Source organism: Neolamprologus multifasciatus, chromosome 8 (genome assembly GCF_963576455.1).
Source record: "Neolamprologus multifasciatus chromosome 8, fNeoMul1.2, whole genome shotgun sequence".
NCBI lineage: Eukaryota > Metazoa > Chordata > Actinopteri > Cichliformes > Cichlidae > Neolamprologus > Neolamprologus multifasciatus.
Genome location: NC_140446.1, coordinates 19455262 through 19478196, shown reverse-complemented (window position 1 = coordinate 19478196; position 22935 = coordinate 19455262). Strand labels below are relative to the sequence as shown.

General features: G+C 39.9%; 3 protein-coding genes across 5 annotated transcripts; 2 read left to right on the top strand and 1 right to left on the bottom strand.

Annotated features, from left to right (window-relative positions):
- Positions 1 to 230: 230 nt before the first annotated feature.
- LOC146512973 (archaemetzincin-2) lies at positions 231 to 4331 on the top strand. 2 transcript variants are annotated; one of them, XM_085170052.1, is made up of 7 exons: positions 231 to 344; positions 1097 to 1175; positions 1683 to 1856; positions 1992 to 2120; positions 2316 to 2479; positions 2661 to 2837; positions 3493 to 4331. In XM_085170052.1, exons 2-7 carry the CDS (start codon positions 1097 to 1099, stop codon positions 3646 to 3648), a joined length of 879 nt encoding a protein of 292 aa, XP_085026178.1. In that variant the 5' UTR covers positions 231 to 344; the 3' UTR covers positions 3649 to 4331. The 2 variants fall into 2 exon arrangements, with proteins under 2 accessions (XP_085026178.1, XP_085026177.1); XM_085170051.1 differs by having other exon boundaries at positions 1097 to 1385.
- A 51-nt stretch (positions 4332 to 4382) lies between these two features.
- Positions 4383 to 9826, bottom strand: LOC146512972 (monocarboxylate transporter 7-like). 2 transcript variants are annotated; one of them, XM_085170046.1, is made up of 5 exons: positions 7313 to 9817; positions 7067 to 7210; positions 6835 to 6963; positions 5619 to 6620; positions 4383 to 5266 (listed from the first exon to the last, which is right to left on the bottom strand). In XM_085170046.1, exons 1-5 carry the CDS (start codon positions 7563 to 7565, stop codon positions 5079 to 5081), a joined length of 1716 nt encoding a protein of 571 aa, XP_085026172.1. In that variant the 5' UTR covers positions 7566 to 9817; the 3' UTR covers positions 4383 to 5078. The 2 variants fall into 2 exon arrangements, with proteins under 2 accessions (XP_085026172.1, XP_085026173.1); XM_085170047.1 differs by lacking the exon at positions 6835 to 6963 and having other exon boundaries at positions 7313 to 9826.
- Positions 9827 to 11079: 1253 nt separating this feature from the next.
- Positions 11080 to 22934, top strand: arsg (arylsulfatase G). The gene is made up of 11 exons (XM_085170048.1): positions 11080 to 11341; positions 13835 to 14074; positions 16650 to 16885; positions 18294 to 18408; positions 18612 to 18758; positions 19823 to 20034; positions 20122 to 20202; positions 20291 to 20399; positions 20631 to 20751; positions 21653 to 21743; positions 22191 to 22934. Exons 2-11 carry the CDS (start codon positions 13848 to 13850, stop codon positions 22469 to 22471), a joined length of 1620 nt encoding a protein of 539 aa, XP_085026174.1. The 5' UTR covers positions 11080 to 11341; positions 13835 to 13847; the 3' UTR covers positions 22472 to 22934.
- Position 22935: the final 1 nt, after the last annotated feature.

The window sequence follows — 22935 nt, the reverse complement described above, 5'->3', positions numbered from 1 at the left end:
GAAGCAAGCTAGCCCGCTAGCTGCTACCTGCTACCGTTTGAGTAGCCACTTATCTAGCTAACTTTAGCTGCACTAACCGAAAGTTCTTCCGCTTTCGTATGACGTCTACTTGCCAATAAGCGTGTTGAATTGTTCTCTTTAGTTTGCAACAGTCCGCCACGAGAAACCAGACCGGGAAGTTTACGATAAATCTGATTTTAATGTCTGCACTACAATACGCGATACTCCGAAGTCTTTTGGAAGACAATCGCGACAGCGAGCTTTCTTTTTTCTTTAGCCCCGCCCCTCTGTTTACATGACGTAAATATAGCTTCCGGTGTGAACAAATAGAAGTGTCGGTTAAGGTATTTTCTCATTATTGTATCCTTCCCTATTGACCCATTTGCCTTATTTGTACTTTTAAGTGTTTTAAGTGTTTTTTTATTGTGTGTCGAACAAAAGTGCAAAAACGCGTTTGCTAACTATTCTTTAGAAAATATCATATAGCATTAAGCTAGCTTGTGAGTTTATATTTACTGTAATGTAATGTAGCTGTAATTAATGTGTGATAATGGTTTTCTCTTCTTCCAGTCTCCGCTATTTAGCTGCTGACAGAACTGGACTGACCTGATATAATTAGCCTACAATTAGTGCATAAGTATTTAGCTTTTATATTCAAGGGGTTTGACAAAAGAGTTAGAATAACTGTTCAGGAAGTACAGCCATTTTACACACAGTACCTCCCTTCAGAGAATCCAAGGTAGTCGAACCGTAATTGTAATTGTTTTGGCCAGGTGCAGTCACTTCCCTTTAATTTTAGTTTAGCTTACTTTGATCTCTTGGTGGCTTAATGTTTATCACAAAACACTAGAGTGGATCAGTCCTCCTATCTAACTCTCGGCAAGAAAGCAAAAACATTTGCAAATACATTTCTCTAATGTATTTGTAATACAAGGAAAATGTCAAACTTTTCCTTGCCACATGCATCCAAAGAGAGCAAGACATCCATGTAAAAGGAGTATAAAGAATCAATTTATGTGAGGGGGGATAAAAGATGGGGGAAAACATTGTCTTGTCTGCAGGGTAATCAAGTTAATGCAATGCATTTCTCCTGCAGATGAAGGTGATCCAGTACACTCCAGAGAAACTCCAAACAGCTTTGGTCTCCAATTCTCAGTATTTAACTAAGGTTTACAGTAAGTACACAAAAGAAGAAAAGCGCCTTCTGGAGGAAGGATTCCACGCAGGGCAGCCGGGTTCCCTTTTCCAACTCATCACCGTGCACTCTGACTCTGACTGGATCCTCGCTCACCCCGAGGAGCCCGAAGACTTTGAGGCCTTCTACAGAAAGCCTTATCGCAAGACCCCAAATGAAAGCCAGAGTACTATTTATATTCAAACCATAGGTGTGCATATTTGCATATCGTGTACTTAGAATCTCTATTTCTCTCAGTTCTAGCGGAGTATGTGTGGGGAGTTGTGAAATGTTTCTCACAGGATTCAGTAGCTTTCAGTTGATGCCCTTAGCAGTGGACATAGAGAGCATGAGAAGAAAAAATGAGAAAGAAAAAACTATAGTCAGTTAATTTTGGGCATTACAAATGGGTAAAGTATGTCTACTGTGTGCAACAAAAGGGTGTGGTCTCCAAATTCAGCATGCCACTTGGTTACTTAGGCTTAATTCTGCACTTTGTTTGTTGTAGGTTCTTTTGGAGAAGTTGCTGCCCAGACAGACCAGTATGTGGAGTGGCTGCGAGATTACTGCCAAGCCTTCTTCTACGGGCTTTCTGTGAAGTTGCTTCCAGCAGTTGCAGTGTCTGAAACAAAGTGCTCTTTCAGGGTCAACAGTAACTCTTACAACCTTCAAATCCTTACTGGTAATGACTTTTTTTTAAAAAACGTACATTTAACAATTTTCCATATCAATAAGTGACTTTGGACATTTTCCTTGCAGTGTCAATCTGGGTTGGTGCAATTGTCTTTGTCAGTACTGTTTTTCTCTTTAACTAAAGGCGATCTGCTACAATTTCTGAAGAAGAGGAAACCAAAAGATGCTTTTTGTATTGTTGGAATCACAATGATTGACCTCTACCCCAAAGATTCATGGAACTTTGTCTTTGGACAAGCTTCTCTGACACAGGGTGAGGTTTCTAAAAGCATTAGGTTATTCAAACACAAATCAATCTTGATGCAATTTGTTCCATGAGCATTGGGGAGGAGATGCTTAGTTTTTTGTGTGATGCAATGTGACTGAGTAGCCACTAGATAGTGCTAAAGTGAAATACATTAGAGGGGAGATAGCTTCCTGTGCTCAAATTTTTCCTAAATGTGTACAGGAATGGGAGTTTTCAGTTTTGCCAGATATGATGACAACTTCTATAAGAGAAGTTATGCTGGGAGGCTGAAGAAGCATCTTCAGCCAAGGCAGGAGGATTATTCTGTGTTTGATGGCTATTACACTCCACCGATCACTAGCACTCTGCTGCTTCGATCCTGCAAGGTTACTAAGAAACATCTCAGTTTACTTAATGTATTTAGTTATTGTTGGTTTGCCAGTGGTCGTGATCTGCCCACTTGTATCAACACGTCTTACCAAAGCACTCATTTCCGTAGACCTTTGTAAACCTTCACTCTTGTGTCTGTTTTCAGTCTTCATTGTAACTTTGATGTTTCTGCTCCAGACCATGACTCACGAGATCGGCCACATGTTTGGAATCTCACATTGCCAGTGGTTGAGCTGTGTCATGCAAGGCTCCAACCACCTCGATGAGTCTGATCGAAGGCCCTTGGACTTTTGTCCCATCTGCCTTCGCAAACTGCAGTTCGCAATCGGCTTCAATATAGCTGAAAGATACAAGGTAATGACACATTTATTGCTGAAGACAAGGAGATAATTACAATATTAATCCCTTTACTCTCTTTACTATTTGGTTATTGAATAAGCAAGACCTTAATTGGAAGGAGTTTATCAGACCATTGTTATTTTAACAAAGATATAGTCTTTGTATACTCTGTGCTGGAATAGTGAGAGTTCATCTGGGTACTTGTTTGATGTGGGGTCATGGGTTAAAAATATTGATTATTTCAGATTTCTAGCAAAATCTATGCGCTGCACTGTGTCCTCAGCCCACGTGACATGCTTGCTGAGCAAGTAGATAGTAAAAAACATATTTCACACAGGCTGCTTCACAGTGCCAGCTTGATTTTTAACTTGGCGTTTTTTTCTCATACTTTATTTTGTTTTCCACGTTTTGCGGAAATGTCATCACACTTCACTTATTTGTTGTTTATGAAGCATAACAGTCACTGTCTAAGCAAGAATGCAAGAATCTCCCACACAGTATTGAAAATGGAAAGATACACAGAAATACATCAAATAAAAATCATAAAAAATAAATAATATTTATTTTTAATATTTATATTTTTTATAATATTTATATTTTTAATAATGTAAAATAATATAATAAACATCAGTTAACTTTTTTCTTTTCTTTTTTTTTTACTGTTTATCAGGCCTTACTTCACTGGATGGAAGAGGATCAGACTCAAACATCAGTGAAGGCATCAGCGAGTCATACCGCACCTCACTTTACAAAACCCACCGAAGCCTTTAATGCATCCAAACTTTGGGTCTGCAGGTGTTTGGAAATTCTGGAAAAGGATCAGTAGTTCTTTTCTACTCTGTTTGAGCACTTTATAAATTGCATTCATCCACTCAGTCATACAAGCACTTTTTACGATCCCAAAAATGTTTATATCTTCATTCTTCAGGTCTAACACTACTGGAGTAATAGAAAGCCGTACCTCCTCATTTGGTGTTTTGATGAAGGTACTTGAGAGTGCTTTCTTACACCCGCCATCCAATTTTTTTCTATTGATTTTCAAAGTAGATTCTATGTATCCAAAGTCTAAGTATTGGCTAACCACTGTAAAACGTCTACTGAACTGTGCCGATTAGAACCCAAAACCATATGTAATGGGCATCTTGCGTGGTTGAGTGGGTCATCTACTGATCAGAAAGTCAGTGGTTTATTTCTCAGCTCCTTCAATCTGAAAAATATTGCCCCCAGTGCAATGTAATGCTTAGAAAGCACTTAAAATCATAGACTAAAACACTAAACAACTCTATTTTACTTAATGACATGATGGTAGCACTTTGGAAACCTGTGTTTGCACAATGTAAATTCAATTAAACATGTAGTATGTATATAAGATTTATCATATAATGTTAGCATTTATAGGTTTACAGGTTTTGGAAGACTAACCCAGCAAATTCCTTTTCTGTCAGTGTATCTGTGCATTCTGGGATTAATTTGCATGTTTTCAAATAAATGTTGTGTTCAGTGAATGAACATGTTGTCAATTTGTCTCCTGGGTTTTAGAGAATAAACCACGTTCACCTGTCTGTTTCACAGTGTTGCTTTATTACGAACAAACACGTTTTTTATGCAAAAATTGTTTGCGGGTTGACATCCCGTATTAAATAGCAGTGCACCGTTAACTTAGTGACAGTTTGATTTGATTGCAAGTAAGACACATATAATCAAATTCTCCTGAGCTTCAGGTATTTCCCATAACAAGTGTAACAAAGATCTGTACAGCTGATTGTTCCTGCTGCTACATTAGCATCACATTTTGTCTGGCTATCGTTATTGAACTGATCACTGAGGTAATTATTGAGCGTCAGTGTTAAAGTCTCCTGTCAAACTAAGACACCTCCCTTAACGCTTAATCACTCTGAGCGTACCCTTTGTCACTGCCATACATTAAGTGCAAGACTAAATGAAGCTTCTTCAAAGATAATTTAAAGGTACTGACACTATTAAAAACACTGTTTGGTATATCAGGTAATTAAGGCACGATTATTACTTAGATTCTGTGGTCTAAAAAATTTTGAGATTGCTCTCAGAAACCAGACCTACAAAGGCAGATTTTAAGCACTTAGTAAGCGTCTTTCTTTTCAGCGTTTTCATGCCATTACAGTTTATCAGCATTAGCCTTTAACTACCGTTCTATGGCTTGAACCCTTTATTACTCTCATTTTACATCAGCTTAAAAGGTAAAACACCCTCTACATCACTTAGTGTCAAAGTCAGAAATCATTTGGATCTTTCCTCTTCACTCTCCTCCTTGTGGGCTGCATTGCTTTCAGAGCGTCTTCTCCTCATACAGGAAAATCCTCTCTTAGCAGGCTTCACCAAACCCAGGAACAAAGCACTCAGAGCCATGCCAGCTGCACAAGAGTAGAAGGCTGATCCATAGTTATGGGTCATGTCCACCAGCATGCCTGACGAGCAAAGGAGAATAGAGGTAGAAGTAAGAACTAAAAAGCCAGCTTGTCAAAAGGTCTATGTACTCATCTTAAACAAAGGCTGGAAGCAATTGTATTGTGTCTTGTTATGCTCTGCAGGGACTGAATCAAATATCCTGATCTGGATGATCCAGCCACACTTGGACTTTTGGTGTGTGTGTATTTTGCAAGATTATGGGCTGTAACTACAAGTATAAGATTACCATGAATCCCATAAATGAACGTGTGTTTTTCACTACTAAAATATATATTGTTTTAAGATATTGTATCATCTGTAGTAAAGTTGATCCTGGAGGTTATCTCCAGTAAATATGTCATTCCTCAGTACCTCCAAGTGGTGGTCCTGCCAGCCCAGCAAAGCTCTGGATGAAAACATAGACGCCAGCAGCTGAAGTCATCCTCTCTATGCCCACCACATCATCCTCAGCCAGCAGAGGGATGTGGGTGCACACCACAGTTCCCAAGAAGAACCCGTAGAGAGCACAGCACACAGCTAGGCCGTAAAACTCTGTGACCAAAGTAAATCCCACCAGCACCACAGTCAGTGTAATCACACATGCTAAAAGCACCAAAAGCTTCTTCTTCCTAAACTGCCTCCGTGTGAGGATCCATCCGATAGAGAATCGGCCTAAGATTTCAGCCACGGCTATGGTGGAAAGCATGTAGGTCGCGTGGTCCTTTTCGACTCCTCGACTCTCACTCAGCTGGATGATGTAGAGCTGTGGAGCGAAAAAGCCCAGAGTGGCAAACAGTCCAAAGAGAGAATAGAAAATAAAGCTGCACTCTTTGAGGATGGAGAAGTCCAAGAGTTTGGAATTGTTTTCAGATAACCTTTTGTCAGCTGCATTGTTTAGTTCCTCTTTCATCGCTTGTTTTTCTGCAGCTCTGCTTGTTTTTTCCTCTTTTTCAGATGTTTTTATTTCTCCCTTGCTTTCTTCCAGTTGTTCCCGTTCAATCTCCACCTTTGCTTCTTTGTGAGGTAAAGATGTCTCCTGTTGCTTGCCGCTGTCAGTGTCATTTAGAGACTGAACACCAGAGTCTGCAGTGCTCACAGAGCCTGTAGTTAGCTCATTAGTCAAACTGCAGGAGGTATTTTGATCAGAGAATGCCTTGTTTGTCACAGAGACCCCTGAAGTTGTGCCCTCTGTACAGTCATTATGTTTGCTCAGATCTTTTAAGGTTAAGGTGTCAGCCTCTGGTTTCAGCGTCTCATTGGGTTTAATAATTATCGGCCGAAGCAATGCGCCACAGATGATGATGACACTTTGCAAAGCTCCTATTACTGCCATGGTATTTCTCCAGCCAATATGGTCCCTTAAGGCTGCAAAGGCTAAGAGGGAAGAAGAGGCATTCCATGAGTGTCCACAAACAAATCTGCACGAGTATTAAGTATGTAATGTTCAAGATCTGGCTTTTATGAAATGAAAATGTGATCTTGAAACTGTAATCTTTTCTTGATATTATTTGGGAATATTAATCACGTTTTTTCTAACCCCTGTCACTCACACTTGTCTTTAAAGCGTCTTTATAAAAAAATATCCCACCTGGTGCCAAAGCAAACATTGACAGGGACTCTCCAGTAGAAGCGACAGCAGTGGCCAGAGATCGCCGATGGTTGAAATACTGAGAAAGGATGGTCACCGTGGGGAGGAAGGTCAGACAGTAACCCATGCCTGCACAGTTGAATAAATATGCACAAGAAATTCAAAGAATAACAGCATTATGTGCAAAGTTTTTTGAAGTGGAAAAGTAGTGAAAAATTGACCAAATGAATACCTGCAACTAATCCGTAGGTGATGTAGATTTGGTTTATGGAGCTGGTAAAGATGGTGGCGATGGTGCCAGAAGTAATAAGCAGTCCTCCAGTCATGACAACAAGTTGAAAGCCAAAGCGGTTGGTCATCATGGAAGCAAAAGGAGCTAAGTGGTACAGTGATTCTCATTATTTCAATGTTATTTTTGTATGCATGTAATGTTAAGTTTTGTAAAGCTGCAGCCACATAGCAACGACACAACGCTTACCATTGAATGCCATGACAAACACACTAATGGAAACAATCCAGGAGACTCGACTGTTGGTCTCTCCAAACTCGTCTATCAAGTTCTGGAGGAAGATGCCAAAGCTTTTGATGGTGCCATAGGTGAACACCTCCACCAAGAAAAATGCCACAGCCACCACCCATCCCCAGCCACCGTCAGGGACCTCCGAGTACACATTGGGCCCCAAGAAACCACTCAATCCCATGCCGTGGAAAGAAAAACAGCGGATTAGCATAACTGCAAAGTAATCAATTTTTTTAAAAAGTAATAATAATAATAAATCAAATGTGCGTACTTTGAATGGATGATCGAATTAAGACAAAACCACAAAGTAGGGTGGCAACAAATGCTGGACTGTTACTGTAGAGGCGCTCTGACGCGTCAACGCGAGCAGAACGAGAATGCGCCCATAGCCGCAGGACACTGGTCGGGACTCGCAGTAAGTTATTACAGATCAAACCCACAATTCCGTTTCGCTCACACAAAACGGCAGGAATACTTTAATGACGCATTCGGGGAAAATTCATCTTAAACTGGAAATTGCTCTCCGGGTTCGGCAGCCTGAGTGGTAAATGTAAGGAGAAGCGAGTTGCCTTTTTTTTCTTCTAGCAATAAACGATCCAGCATCAGGGGGCGCACGTGCTGCTGTGGTGCTGTAGGTACCTGCCGCACAAAAGCCAGCTTCAGCTCTGTGAGGACTGAGTCACTCTCCCCGAAAAAGCTTTTTGAAGTGTTCCTCTTCTGATCAGACAGTCTGAGTAAGAGGTGGTAAGCCTGATCCTTGTCAAATTGCTCAAATCAGCTGATTTGATAACTGGCTGGGCTTTCCAGTAGAAGTTCATATAGTGTTACACCCTCTTTTATATCGGTCTTTCTTTAGCTGCTTGCCTCTTAAATAAAGTCTCTCTGTACATTCTTACGGACATCTGTTTAATGTACAAACACTGGCAGTGCTGCAACCAAAGATGGTCAGGAGGGGGAAAGGCAACAGCCGCTGAAGTTCAGCCTCTCCATTCTCCCTGATCAATTATTAATGAAGCTGAACAAATATGTTTTTATTTTTGTAAGAACGGGAGAAAAAATGAAGCAATAATAACAGATTAAATCCTAAATCCTTAAATGTACCACCAGGTGATATAGAAATACAGCTCCTTTGTGAAATTATGTGCAGGAATTATACATTTTCCATGCATCTGAGTATTTTTTATGGGATTCCCAGGTCTCCCAACCTACCTGTGTTTGGATTTATAATCTCCAGCGTGGTTTGTTTAACCTCATAACTCTCCAGAGCTGCAAACCTGTTGTGTAAGTATCGACCTCCTACCAGATTTTGTAAAATTTCTGAACCTAGCCTTCATAAGCTGTGCTGGTATGTTAAGCATAGTGTAAATCCTGTTTTTGATATACAGGCTTCTCATATTACATGTCATATATTGTTGAAAAACAAACAAACAACTATGGCATTCTGTACACCTGCTGTAAATTTTCAGTTAAATGGTAAATGGCTAGCTACTATTACTAGTCCCTAAGGACCCCAAAGCGCTTTACACATCCAGTCATCCACCCATTCACACACTGGTGATGGCAAGCTACATTGTAGCCACAGCCGCCCTGGGGCGCACTGACAGAGGCGAGGCTGCCAAACACTGGCGCCACCGGGCCCTCTGACCACCACCAGTAGGCAACGGGTGAAGTGTCTTGCCCAAGGACACAACGACCGAGACTGTCCAAGCTGGGGCTTGAACCGGCAACCTTCCGATTACAAGGCAAACTCCCAAAAACATTTTAACATATATTTTGTGACACTTACTAAGCTGTTCAGTGAATCTTCCATTAACATTTTAATTTTATGCATATGCTTACACGTCCCTTTATTAGATAAACTGCTTGTTATCTCAAGCAGATGAACATGTGATTGGCTGTTAACTCAGCCAATCACATAGCAGAAATTCAGTGTATTTAGGATTGTAGACATGGTCACTGAGCATCAGAATGGAGAAGAAAGGTGATTTAACTGACTTTGGTTGTTAGTGCCAGATGGCCTGGTCTGCAGGGATTTTCCCACACAATCATCTCTGGGCTTTACAGAGGTCAGATTAGATTGGCCAGACTGCTTTGAGTGGATAGGAAGGCAGCAATAACATAACTACTTGTTAGAGCCAAGGTATGCAAATAAGCATCTATGGATGAACAGCACATCAAACCTTGAAGCAGATGGGCTAAAGCAGCAGAAGACCACACTGGGTGTCACTCATGTCCAAACTGGACAATAGAAAATTGGAAAAATGTTGCCAGGTCAGATAAGTCTTGATTCACACGGTAGAGTTAGAATTTGCATAAACAACATAAAAGATTGGTGGTGGTTGTAGTGTAATGGTGTGGGGGATAGTTTTTGGTGTTGTGTACCTAATAAAATAGCTGGTGAGTCACCCTCAACCAGTTGTGGCAGATGGATTGCCCTCCCTGAGCCTGGTTCTGCCAGAGGCTTCTTCCTGTTAAAAGGGAGTTTTTCCTTCCTACTGTCTGACTGTTGGGATTTTCTCTCTATTATTGTTGTAATTATGTAATTATGTAATTATATATATATATATATATATATATATATATATAACTACAATATAAAACCTCTCAAGGGGGCTGTTTTTGTGATTTGGTGATATATAAATAAAACTGATTTTAATAAACTGTTTTTTAAAGGTCAACATTTAACTAATTTACTAACAAATTAACTAATGTTTAATCAGTAAGCACAAATGGTTCGGCTCTTTAAAAGTATCATTTCATAACCTAAGTGATCCGTTTCTTAAATATTATCAAATGCATCAAGGAAGTAGTCACAAGACGAAACTAATCCCGAAGGATATAATCGACATGTTGCGGCTCCTCCAACCTATGGCCGCGGCAGGCTAAACATGAGGACACAGATGACGCGCAACAATGAACACATAAAATACACTTCTGTACCATTTGCTCCTTTTATTCCACATGCAACTGTCCAATATACAAATCAGTGCCTGGGATTAACTTATTAAACAAATGCACAGACCACAAACAAATAACTGCAACTCACCAATAACTGCACTAACTACTATGCCAAATTACAACTTGGTCCATGGCATCAAATTAGTGCACAAATACACAAAACCCATCAAGTTCCAGTTAAAATACATCAAAATAATTCGAGCTGCGCTCAAGCTGCGATCAAGCTGCGGTCAACAGAAAGTTCTGCCTCATGCTCACCCTACCTTTCTGCTCATCAACATCAGGTGCTGTGAACAGGTGAGTGCAACCACATTTATCATCTACCACACCCATGAGACGCGCCCCACACCCGTGCACCAATACAGTGAGTCCATTTAAACCAAACCACATAGTCAAAAAGGAACAACTCATATGGCTCCTACAGGACAATGGGTCACACATGTTTAAGGCCTTGAAAAATACCAACTGACAACCACAGACTGCAGCTTGTTTTTTTTTTTCTTTTGGGGATTTTTCTACCTTTATCATCTTTGTGTGGATCCGAATTAATAGAGAAATATGATATATATATATATATATATATATATATATATATATATATATATATATATATATATATATATATATATATATATATATATATATATAACGGTTTAATTACAGCCGGAAATTGACCACTGAACAATATTTAGCTGTAAAGAAATAACTTTAAATTAAGAGCCAGAGACGCGGGTGGTAATGTTAACCTTTGGGTGCCCCACCCCAACGGTCCGTTCTCGTGCGACTGACGCAATCCGGTCCGTCTGCGGGGGCGCGTGATACCCTTGGGCAATAACGTCTAAATAAGTGCTCACAAATAGTTTGTAAGTATTCGTGCGTCGCGTGTTGGCCGGATAATTATTTGAAGCAGCTAATTAAAAGCGAACGTATTCGTTTGTAATGACATGGCTGTAATAAGTCGGACTGAGCTGTCTCACCTGTAAGAAGCTACTTTCAGAGGGTCCTGTCTTCGCTCGTTGCTTTAATCCCGTAAGTGGCGCGCGAGCGACGTCAATGAACTTCCAAACTTAAGCTAACTTATGGTACACATATTTCCACAGGCGTTTTTTTTCACAAGGACACACACGTGTACACAGACACCCACACTCACATATATTACATATATGTAAGCACGTGTACAAGCATGCTGTATCAGATAAAAGCTGACATTCATGAACGAGAACGGGGTGGGGAGTGGAAGAAGGGGTTAAAGAGATCTGGTTGCAGCCAGTTCTTCATAGTACCCCGGCAAACTAAACAAACATACACACACAAAGTTCTTTAACTTGGGGTGTTGAGTTGTTTGAGCGGTGCTCTGATTTAATAGCTGGCCAGAGAGAGAGAGACAGACAGGGAGTTTGCGCCCAACCTCAGGCTTGAATATTTGAAAAACGTTTTGTCAAATCAGAAAATTACAGATTTGTTGTTTGTTTGTTTTTTAAATCCCTAAACTTTGTTTGATTAAAAAGTGATGACTGCCATTTACCTGAATTAAGGATTGCACTTTTTAGGGTATCCTTCTACAGTTACACTGTCCATTCATACACAATGTAATAATTGTTTTTTTCTTAAGGATTCTTTAAAAAACACATACTGTCCAAGGCACTAACTCTGCTGCTCTATGCCAAAAGATTTTACTCACTGACATCTGACCCAGTGGGCTTACTGATGACTCTTTCGATGCACCTATAAAATTTCAGCTTTTTTGTTGATTAATTCTTAACCACAAATGCTGACACCATCTTAAAACTGTTAGGAACTAGACAAACATCACACGTGCTGGTGTGATGAAGCAGAAAGTTGAGCACGGGTCGTGATCAGAGGCGAACTGATTTGCCCTCAACAAACTAGGCTGCTTTGATGAAAAGTGGGTTGCAACAGGAACACTACCTGCATGATTAGAGAGATCGCGTCTCTTATTACAGGATATGTAACAGGTTTTGAAATGATTTAAGGTAATTTGGATCTGATCTCTTTATTCTGTGTAAACTTACTCTTCAAAATCTTGAAATGTAGTTAGTAATTTTCCATAGAAGCTTAAACATGGCGGCATCTTGGTCCATGCTAGTTTATAATACTCTGATCCTAGACTGCACAACAGTCACAAACACTCAGATTTAAAACTAGTAGCACTGGTCAATACCTGATACTAGTTAATAAAGCTGTATTATTGATGTGTTGTGTTGATACACAGGGATCTCTAGCATGTTCACCATTCTGTAGCATTAAGCCTTCTTTTAACAACAGCTTATAATCTGAGGAGACCAGCTGCTGGACATTTGAGAGAGAAATATGGTCACATTGTACTGGGTCGTTTTTGTCATATTTTTCCTGTCATGGTGTGCCAGATGTTTTCAGCTGGTGAAAGGTCTTCACTTCAGCACCTGATCTCTTCTCCTATGAAGTCATGCTGCTGTAATCGTTGCAGTGCGTGGTTTATCTTCATCGTGCTCAAATATACAAAGACTTCACTGAAAAAAATGTAATCTAGATGTTGCTCTAAAACTTGTATATACCCTTCAGCAGACAGCAGCGTTTCTGGATCATGTGCAAACACTGGTTCTGCTTTGTACAGTAGAGCTTTAACCTGCATATGCAGATTTTAATGCACTTCCTCCTGAGGCTGTCACAATTTGGCAGTGTGGTGGGAAGTATGTGGACCAAAATGTAGGACTCTTGATAGAAAATAAGCTCCAGAGGCAGGTTTATTATGGAACTCTTACATCAAAAGCTGAGCTAATAATCAACAACCAATAATCACTAGTGGACGTGGAACAAGGACAACACACTACCAAGTGGGAAAGAAATGACAAAAAACAAGGGGACATTCAGACGACGACAAAGAAGAGGAAACAGGTGGGAGCATAGTTGGGACCAATCACGGAAACAAGACTTGGGAAAGTAAAGCCGAAAGCTAAACACCTGGGACAAAGTTTACCAAAATAAAACAGGAAGTAACTAAAATGAGAGAACACTGAACGCAGAAAAGGAGAGTTCTCTGAGTTAGGTGTCACAGGAAATGCAGAGGGAGATGTAACAAAAAGGAAGAGAATGTAAACAAACTAAAACCAAGAACTAAACTACATCCTAAGGATATAAACAAAGAAGCACACCATTGATATCTACAATCCATGGATAAAAAAATTGGAACTAATAACTCAGAATACTAAACAATATAAATCTTAGTCCATAACTCAAAATGCTGAGTCAAAAGATCCACGACCATGACGGAGGAGCTATCACGAGCATCCAGTATTGATTTTCAGTCTTGTTCCTTCCTTTTCAGTCTCTGTGTTGCTGCCATACAATTGAAAGTGAACAAACAGTCTTTGTGAAATATTTCTATGTTTTCTTTGCTCTATTTGTTCTATTGGGATTAGAATATGGGCTTTTAGATTTGTAGATCATTGCTTTCTGTTTTTATTATTACAAAGCATCCCTTTTCTGGGAATTAAGGTTATAATTGCGAGTAATCTTTTGCAGGTTTTGATTCAAAATGGCGGAGGGCACACCCCAGCTTCCTCTTGCTGCAATGCTGCTATTCGGGCTGCTGCTCCACACAGTGTCCCAGCATGGACCCACAGCTGATAAACCCAAAGAGAAACCCAATTTCATCATCATACTGGCAGATGACATTGGCTGGGGTGATCTGGATGCCAATCAGCTCGAAGAGAGGGCAAACAACACACCTTACCTCAACCTGATGGCCCTGCAAGGACTACGGTACAGAATTTGATTCGGATCTATGAAACTTTTCTTATTTTATATTCATTATGTATCAGACGGATGTTTCTACCCTTGGGTGTTTTTGATGTCAGTATTTCAATACTATTATCTGAGGCACAGTACACCAGCATATATAGTTCAGTACTAGTAAACTCAGTGATGGAGAATCTGCTTTGACAGTCATAAAGGCTAAAAAGGCTTGGTGTTCACAGGGTACTGTATCAAAAAATATTAATGGAAGGTGGACTGGAGGGGACAATTCAATTAAGTAAGTGCTTTGGCAACAGTGGGACGGAAAAATGCTCTTTTAACAGGAAGAAACTTCTAGCAGAGCTAGACTCATGGAGGGGCGGCCATCTGTCACGGCCGGTTGGGTTTGAGGTGAGCAACACAGGATGAAGGCACACTCTGGAACTGAGCTAGAGATTAATAATAAGTAATTATTATTAACCACACTACCACAATTAGTTAATAATTAGTGTCACAGGAAAAGATGTACAAGCAACAGGGATGGTTCCAACCTCCAGTGCATTACAAGGAGTGGAGTGAGGATATTGTCAGTGCATCAAGAGGTAGCACACATTGATGTCTTCTGAAAAAGAGCTGTGACCTTTGCATTTCTAATTAAGTCTAATCTTATCTGAGCTCAGGGGAAAAGTAAGTGGACTGTTGTTCAGTGGCCCAACGTTCTCTTTTTAGACAAAAGTCAATATTGTTTAGAAATCGAGGACCTACACTCTAGAGGAACACCAGAGAGATTAAGAATACAAGTCCGGTGGGAGTCTGTGATTTTGAGTGCCATACTATCTTCTCATATTAGTGGCGGATGGTTCAGTGTGTTTGATGAAATCCACAATCAGCTTAGTGATTTTTGAGCCCTCCCATCTATTGACATTCTTTATGGAGATGCTGATTTCCTTTTCCAGCAAGGCATAGCACATGGCAACTGTGGATCAAGTTGAAAAAGCAGGAGGACTCAAAGGAATGAATAGAAAATAGGGTTTCCATTTATTTAACCTCAAAAATTTACAAAAGTAACAAATGTTGAGCTCATAAAAGAGATCAAAGAAACAAATCGAAGCTCAGGCAAAGACTGCAAACTTAACAAACCAAGCAACTGCCCAAACAAACATAACTGACCTAAACAGGAAATGACACACAAGGGTATATATAATGGCTGATCAGACCACTATGACACACGAGGGGTAACTAAACAAAACACAATTATAAACCACAAAAATGATGCAGTACCGCCAGGTTTGTGTTTAAATAGTTGCCTTGTCAAGTTATTCTCTAAGCTAAGTTGTACACAAGTACAGGATGTCATTTGAGAGTTTTTTTCAGTTCAGTGACTAGCAATACTAAACACCAAAGGAGAAAATCAAAACCACTGAACACTAAACTCAAATATCTAATCAAATACAAAAGCTTTTTTTAAATTAAAGAAAATACACATTCTCCCCTTCAGCAGGAAGTGGTGGTGCGGTCCAATTATCGCTCTTTGTATTTAGTGGTTTCAAACCCTGTCCACCACCTTTTGTCCGGCAACTCCCAGGGATGATGGCAGGTAAGTAGAAAAAAAAACAAAGGTTAGTCAGAAATCAAACAAAACAATGAACTGGTATGAATACATAACCTAAATGTGCACGCTTACAAATGGAACAAATGTATCCAAACCAATCAATAAACTTATTGGAAACTAAAATGTGTTATTGTGTTCAAATGAAGAAATGAAAATACACAAGTGTTACCGACTTTAGAGTGTGGCCATGGATTTGGCCGTCACAGCAGCAATGCCAAAACTACTACCAAATAAATTGTTGACCATGTTATTACTGTTTGATTAGCAAGCCAGTTTGCTTGACCTGAAGTCCATAGAGAAAATATATGGGATATTATGTTAGAGGAAGACTTTGCGGCAGGAAGTTAAGTTACAAGTGGAGCCTTTATTTGTGAGTCCTTTTAAAGACAAAGTACTCACACAGACCATGGGAAAAGGAACAAAAGTGGAAGCACAACAACAACAAAGCATGACAGAAGGCATCAGGCAATACCGGAACAAACAGAAATCCAGAAAACATGAAACACAGGACATAAAAGCATCTTGATCATGTATTTACACAGATAACACAGAGCAGAACACACAAGGAAACGGTTCATATCAAGAGGAGTCAGTATGAGAGATGCATACAGTCACAAAGCCAGGAAGGATAACCAGAACTAGACACTAAAAAGAAATCTCCAATGTAAACCTGCCAACAAGCAAAAGTCAGATAACATTGAGACAAGAAGACTCCTGCACATTAACCAAGATGAAAGAGACAATGAAAGTTATGAAGTACAGATACATAAACAAAACAGGGAACACAGTCTGGGAAATAGAATAATAAAATCAGAAGTCAGTGATTTTGCAAGAAAACTTCACTAAAATGACAGTGAAATAAAGCAAAAGTGAAGCTTGATGTGGTTAGAATAATAATGAAAACTAAACAGAAACTTTAAAAATTCAAGAATAACACAAAACCACACGACGGTATGATGATAAAATATTTTTATGTTTTTAATTCTCTAGAATGACCGACTTCCACTCCCCAGCCTCGACATGCTCTCCGTCCCGTGCTGCTATCCTGACAGGTCGTTATGGCCTAAGAAACGGGGTGACTCACAACTTCGGGGTGAATTCTCTAGCTGGCCTGCCTCTGTCTGAAGTTACCTTACCCCAGCTACTGCAGAAGGCAGGATATCACACTGCCATGATCGGGAAATGGCATCTTGGACACAATGGACTATACAGTCCAACTAACAGAGGTATGTGGGACATTTAAGCAAAGTGTCTGTCAACTTCATGTAGTGGAAAAAATAGCAGTTATTTTTAGATAAGAACTATTTAAGTGCAAAATATAAGCATAATAATATAATATAATAAAATAATATAATGATATATTACACCGTGTCATCATTTATTTAACAAAAACTGAGCCAAAATTTGGAAGCAGTGTTTAAAAAATAAGTGTAGTCCATGATTTAATAGCTTATAGAATCACCTTTAGCAGCAATAACTTTAAATATTCATTTTCTGAGTGACTTTGTCCCCCATCTTGTCTTCCCTCGCTTTCAAAGGTTGCTGACATTTATGCACAGCTCTTTTAATGCCCCAACATAGTATTTTTGTCAGGTTGAGGTCTGGAATTTGACTGGGCCATTATAACATCTTGATTTTGTCTTTGTCAGTCATTCTGATGTGGATATGCTGCTACATGTGGGATCACTGTAATGTGTTGGACAGGCTGTCAGACAAATGGCCTCACATTTCACTCTAGAATACTTTGGTAAATCAATGCAGAAGTCTTGTGCTTTGTTCACATTTAACATTACAAAACTAAACCATTCTACCTTTAAAACCTTTGAAACGACACACACTGTGCTGTCTTTTACCATGACAGTATATTAGACTTTTGCTTTTGTCACTTCAATATGTAAACCTTTGATACGCAATTTGATACGCAATTTTATTTAAATGTACTGATAAGGTTTCAAAAAATCTGTTCTAAATCACAGTAAATTGTATGTTTCAACTGGAAACCACAAGCTACTCTATACTTTGAGAATTTATAGAAGTATAAGAGTGTATAGTCAGCTGCTAAGAGCTGCTAAGAGTTAGCAAAATGGCAGCAGTACAGCCAGAAGAAATGCTGAAAAAATTAATGTGCAGGTATTTATCTATCAGTTGAGCATTCGATACTTTTTGTGTGTTTCACATAAAACAGTGATCAGTGGGTTAATGTAGACAGTTTTCCTGTTGCACAATGCTGTATCTTTCCACTTAAGTTTTGTTGTTTGGTATCTGTGAAACATTTCCCAACCTCACTGCAGGGAGCAGACTGCACAGGGTCACTGATCACATCCTCCAACCAGCTGTGTCTAGTGAAACAACATATTTGCACCTGACAACACACAGGACAGACTTGCAATTGCCCCCGTCCCATCCCCTTCCCTGCACCACAACCACAAAAGTTTCACATCAGCATCTTTAAAGCACTGACTGGCCTTGTGCTCAGGCAGTTATAAACAGGTAGTGCAGGAATAATACCTGACTACTCTAGTTACCATAAGGACACATGTAGAGAGTTGAAAAATAAGACCTTTTTTATGGTAAGGTGATAACATGCTGATACTTTGATCAATATTTGCAATATTTTATATACCTCTTGTGCAGGTTTTGACTACTACTTAGGTATTCCCTTCAGTAATGACATGGGATGTACTGATATCCCAGGATACAACCTGCCCCAGTGCCTCCCCTGTGACTCATATGGACCACAAGTGATAAGGTATAGTACTGTGACAGTGTCAAACAATAATGAAAGTATAGGTTGCACAGTGACTAGCAATACTTTGCAAGTAGCTATTTATTTATTAGAAGTATTTTTTTTTTACTATACTATAACAACCATGAATAGATGCCAGTTCTTTCTTCCAAGGCCTCACCAAGCCAAATGTAGTTTTATTACAATCTATTGTTTTTGTGCTCTAGATTGAAGAGGAACATACATGGAGGTTGTTATTCCAGAATCGGCCTTCCTCTGATTGAAAATAGCACTATTGTGGAGCAGCCGCTTGACCTGTGGACACTAACAGAGCAATACAAGTCTGCTGCACTCCGGATTATACACAATGCAAGGTACAATGAGGTTGCACTAATTTACACAGACCTTACACCTTCCTAGTACTGGGTTGAACCCAGTACAGAACTGTATGAGCTAAAAACATATTTGCACCTCATGAGTTACCTGTGTTAAGTTTAGAAAGGTTACTGTAGGGCAAATATGCTGTAAAAAATGTACATTAACGCAGCACAGCGTTTCCTGAGCCTTATTTTGCAACCATGTGTCTGAGCCAAAAAAGCAGGAAAAGCCAGGAAAATCAGGTGAAACCAGGTACTAGCTCTTGCAGACATCTGTAGTTGATTGCCTTGGATGAGAAAAGGAGAAACTGCTGCAGTCTACACAGTTGTCTATGTTTAACATAATGAAAGAACATTACCACAATGTTTTAGTATGGCTCTGTGGTGTGCTTTATGACTTCTGAACCATTCCTGATGGAAATTGTTAATAACAGGATAACCTGCTAACAGAGCAGTAGAGTATATATTTTTGAAATATGCTATATTATATTTACAAACATAACAAAAAACATGCCTTTATGTTACATGACTGCATCATTTGAACGAGTGTAGCTGTGATTATAAGTAATGAGCTGCAAAGACATAGAAGGTTTTTTTTGTATTTTTCTTATCAGTGAAGCTCTTTTAAGTTGATAATGCTGTGTTTTGGATGGAAAAATTAAATTGCAAGCACAGAACTGCTTGTTTTTTGACAGACATGTTTTTGTTTCAGTTTAAGCATGAGTAAAAATGGGTAATTCTGATGTAGAAGCTGGTTTGGAGCTTTTGAATGAAGCACAATACAGCACAATAGCATGGCAGATATCCTGAGGCATCATCAGCAGGAAATACACCGCTGATGGCTGCTTTCCAAGTACCCCATAACCGTGTTTGTCCAGGATTACTGTTATGTTGCTGTAACAAGTGTCAGAAATAGCATTTGGCAGTCAGTGAATGAAGAGTTTGTCAGGTCATTTAGCTTTAATACAAATCTGCTTGTAAGCCAATAGTTTATTTTTTCAATGCAGCATCTGCCAGCCTTATTTTTTGACACAGTTTCCTTTTATTAATTGTATTTTCAGTGAGCGAGGACAGCCTTATCTGCTCTACATAGCACTTGCCCATATGCACGTCCCCTTGGCCCCTCCACTATCTCCAGATGCCCCTACCACTGATAATCACCCAAATAGTGGAGTGTATGCTGCCAGTCTGCGAGAGCTGGATAGTCTGGTTGGGGCAATAAAGAATGCTTCTGAGGCCACAGACAGAGACAATACACTCATCTGGTTCACTGGTTGGTCACCTGGATTCATGTCTGATATTCTGACAAAGCCTGTAATACTGTCTTGAATGTCTTGCCTCGTGTGCACACTCTTTATAGGTGACAACGGTCCATGGGAACAGAAATGCCAGTATGCAGGAAGCGTAGGGCCCTTCAGAGGCAAATGGCAGACCAGCAAAGGTAAATAAAATAAGCTTTCTGAGCAGTATAACGTCCACTTTATTGCTTTGCATCATCATATTTACATTTTTTTCTGCCTGTGTACTAGGTGGCGGTTCAGCTAAGCGGACTACGTGGGAGGGTGGTCACAGAGTGCCTACAGTGGCTTATTGGCCTGGAAGGATTCCTGCAAATACCACCAGCTCGGCCCTGCTCAGGTGCACCACTTTAGTAGCATGCAAGGCTAGTTTATATCATTTAAATAGGTATATGCATACAATATATTTGTGAATATAGATGAGCAATTTTATAGATCCTATAAAATATATGACTACCCTACACGGTCATAAAGCCAAAGAGTACAGAAGAACCTTGTTTACTGACTCACCCAACAGTCTTTTACCAGCCATTAAGAACAGTGCTTACTCACTCCTTATCTCTTTGTGCAGTGGTATGGACATCTTCCCAACTGTTCTGTCTCTGGCGGGGGTAACACTCCCTTCTGACAGACGTTATGATGGCATTGATGCCACAAATATCCTCCTACATGGTGAACAGTTGGGCCATGAGGTGAAAAAAAAATTCACTTTGAATTTATATTTAGCTGTATACACTTGCTGGCCACTTTGCTATGTACACCTGTTCAGCAGTTGTTAGTGCCAGTCAGGCTGGTCTGAGTATTTAAGAAACAGCTGATCTGCTGGGATTTTCCTGCACAACCATCTCTAGGGTTTGCAAAGAATGGTCCAGGAAAAGGAGATAATATTCAGTGAGCGACAGTTCTTTGGTCAACACTGCTTTGTCGATGACATAGGTCAAAGAAGAATGACCAGCTGATGGGAAGATAACAGTAACTCAAATAACCACTCATTACAACCGGGGTTATCAGAAGAGCTATGCGAAGAGCTATCTAAATGCGGGGTCAGAATTTGGCTTGAATAGAATAAAAGCATAGAACGATCATGGCTTGTGTCCATGGTTCAGTCTGCTGCTGGTAGTGTAATAGTGTGAGGGATACTTTCTTATATTCTCTGAGAACCAATTGAGTACCAGTCGTTTAAATGCCAAAACCTGAGTATTGTTGTAACTATATCCATGCTTTTATGACCACATGTACCCATCTTCTGATAGCTCATTCAAGTAGGATAAAATGCCATGTCGCAAACCTCACAATCTCTTACACCTTTTGGATGTGGTGGAACAAGCAGTTTGCATCATGGGCATGCAGCTGACAAATCTGGGCCACTATTTGACGCTATCGTGTCAACGTGGACCAAAATCTCTGAGAGTTTTGACAACTTATTGAATGCTTTGATTATTTATACCGTGAAGATTTAGGGCAGTTCTGAATCCCAAAGAGGGTTTAGCCTGGTATTAGCAAGGTGTATTACCAAGTGGCCTGCGAGTGTACTTTTCACAGTGATGTTGTATTTTTGAGTTGCCTACAGACATCAATCCTTCTTTTCTGTAGTTTCTCTTCCACCCTAACAGTGGTGCTGCAGGGAGGTTCGGTGACCTTCAGACAGTTCGCAGTGGGAGACACAAAGCTTTCTACATCACAGGTACTGGTCAAATGGAGGGCACGCGTGCCCACCATCCACAATCCATTACACTACAGTCGGGCATGATGTCATGTTATTAAAACAGCTTGAGAAACAAACTTCTCTAATGCTGATGACGTGTTTATTCACGTGTGTTTGCAGTGCTGCTTGTTATGCCCTACCACTGTGGTGGATTGTTTACATAATGTCATCATGGTGGTACCAGACTGGTGACCCTGCTCTGCAGACAGATGTTTAAAAGAGAAAAACAACCCTAAAGGCTTCATTGTAGCAGATTCATTCTCATCCTGAAGCATCATATTGCAAAAATGACTATCTTTGCATTTATTTAAATAATTCTAAACCCTGAACTAAAGTAGTAACTCAGCAGCGTTTCAGAACACTCTTCAGTTTAATGTAGGCGAAAAGGGGCTTATGGGGAATGCATGTATTCCTGTTTCTTTATAGGTGCAGCAGAAGCATGCGGTGGAGAAACAGGAAAGCAGCAGGTCCATGATCCTCCACTAATATTTAATCTTGAGCGTGATGAGGCTGAGGAAACACCTTTGGATGTCAAGACAACTGAATACCAGGTGATAGCGGAGAGGATCGCACGGAGGAGGGAGAAGCTATTATGGGACATCGCCACTGACAAGTCAGTGTCCATCGCAGATTACAGGACAGACGAGTCAGCAGCACCGTGCTGTGACCTGACACAGACTGTTTGTCGTTGCCCCAGGCTGGGTTGAGGGTGGGATTCACATGTAAACACTCACACAAGAGGCTGATAAGACAGGCTCACAGATGGAGAAACAAGTCTCACTCTTTAAAAAAATGTGATTAGCACTTTGTTTGTAGAAGAAGCCATTAGTGAAGGGGTTCAATGGCCAGAGGCTACAGGACATGTACAAACAGGAAGAGAGGGCAAAGAGAAGTAGGTGGATGAACTTTGGCCTGTTAGTAAAACAGTAACTGGAGTAATTCTCAGTAATTTTAGAAAAATAACACATCTTATATCAGATCATAAGACATACTAAATTTAGTGGATAGGATTGGGCTTAGGGGAGAGACTTTTGTTGCGATAATCAAATTTTGGAGACCAAACTTCTGAAAATAGATCCTTATTGTTATCTTGTTGAATATTTGATGACTTTTAATATAATATTCAAACATTTATAATATAATTACAAATAAAAACAAAACAAAACAAAAG

Coding starts and splice junctions, on each gene's coding strand:
- LOC146512973 (XM_085170051.1), top strand. CDS start 1,097: ATGAAGGTGATCCAGTACACTCCAGAGAAACTCCAAACAGCTTTGGTC. Junction 1,857..1,991: donor CAACCTTCAAATCCTTACTG/GTAATGACTTTT, acceptor CTTTAACTAAAG/GCGATCTGCTACAATTTCTG. Junction 2,838..3,492: donor ATATAGCTGAAAGATACAAG/GTAATGACACAT, acceptor ACTGTTTATCAG/GCCTTACTTCACTGGATGGA.
- LOC146512972 (XM_085170046.1), bottom strand. CDS start 7,565: ATGCTAATCCGCTGTTTTTCTTTCCACGGCATGGGATTGAGTGGTTTC. Junction 6,964..7,066: donor CACCTACGGATTAGTTGCAG/GTATTCATTTGG, acceptor TCAACTGTGCAG/GCATGGGTTACTGTCTGACC. Junction 5,267..5,618: donor GGCAGGACCACCACTTGGAG/GTACTGAGGAAT, acceptor TTTGCTCGTCAG/GCATGCTGGTGGACATGACC.
- arsg (XM_085170048.1), top strand. CDS start 13,848: ATGGCGGAGGGCACACCCCAGCTTCCTCTTGCTGCAATGCTGCTATTC. Junction 16,886..18,293: donor ATACAGTCCAACTAACAGAG/GTATGTGGGACA, acceptor CCTCTTGTGCAG/GTTTTGACTACTACTTAGGT. Junction 18,759..19,822: donor CGGATTATACACAATGCAAG/GTACAATGAGGT, acceptor TTGTATTTTCAG/TGAGCGAGGACAGCCTTATC.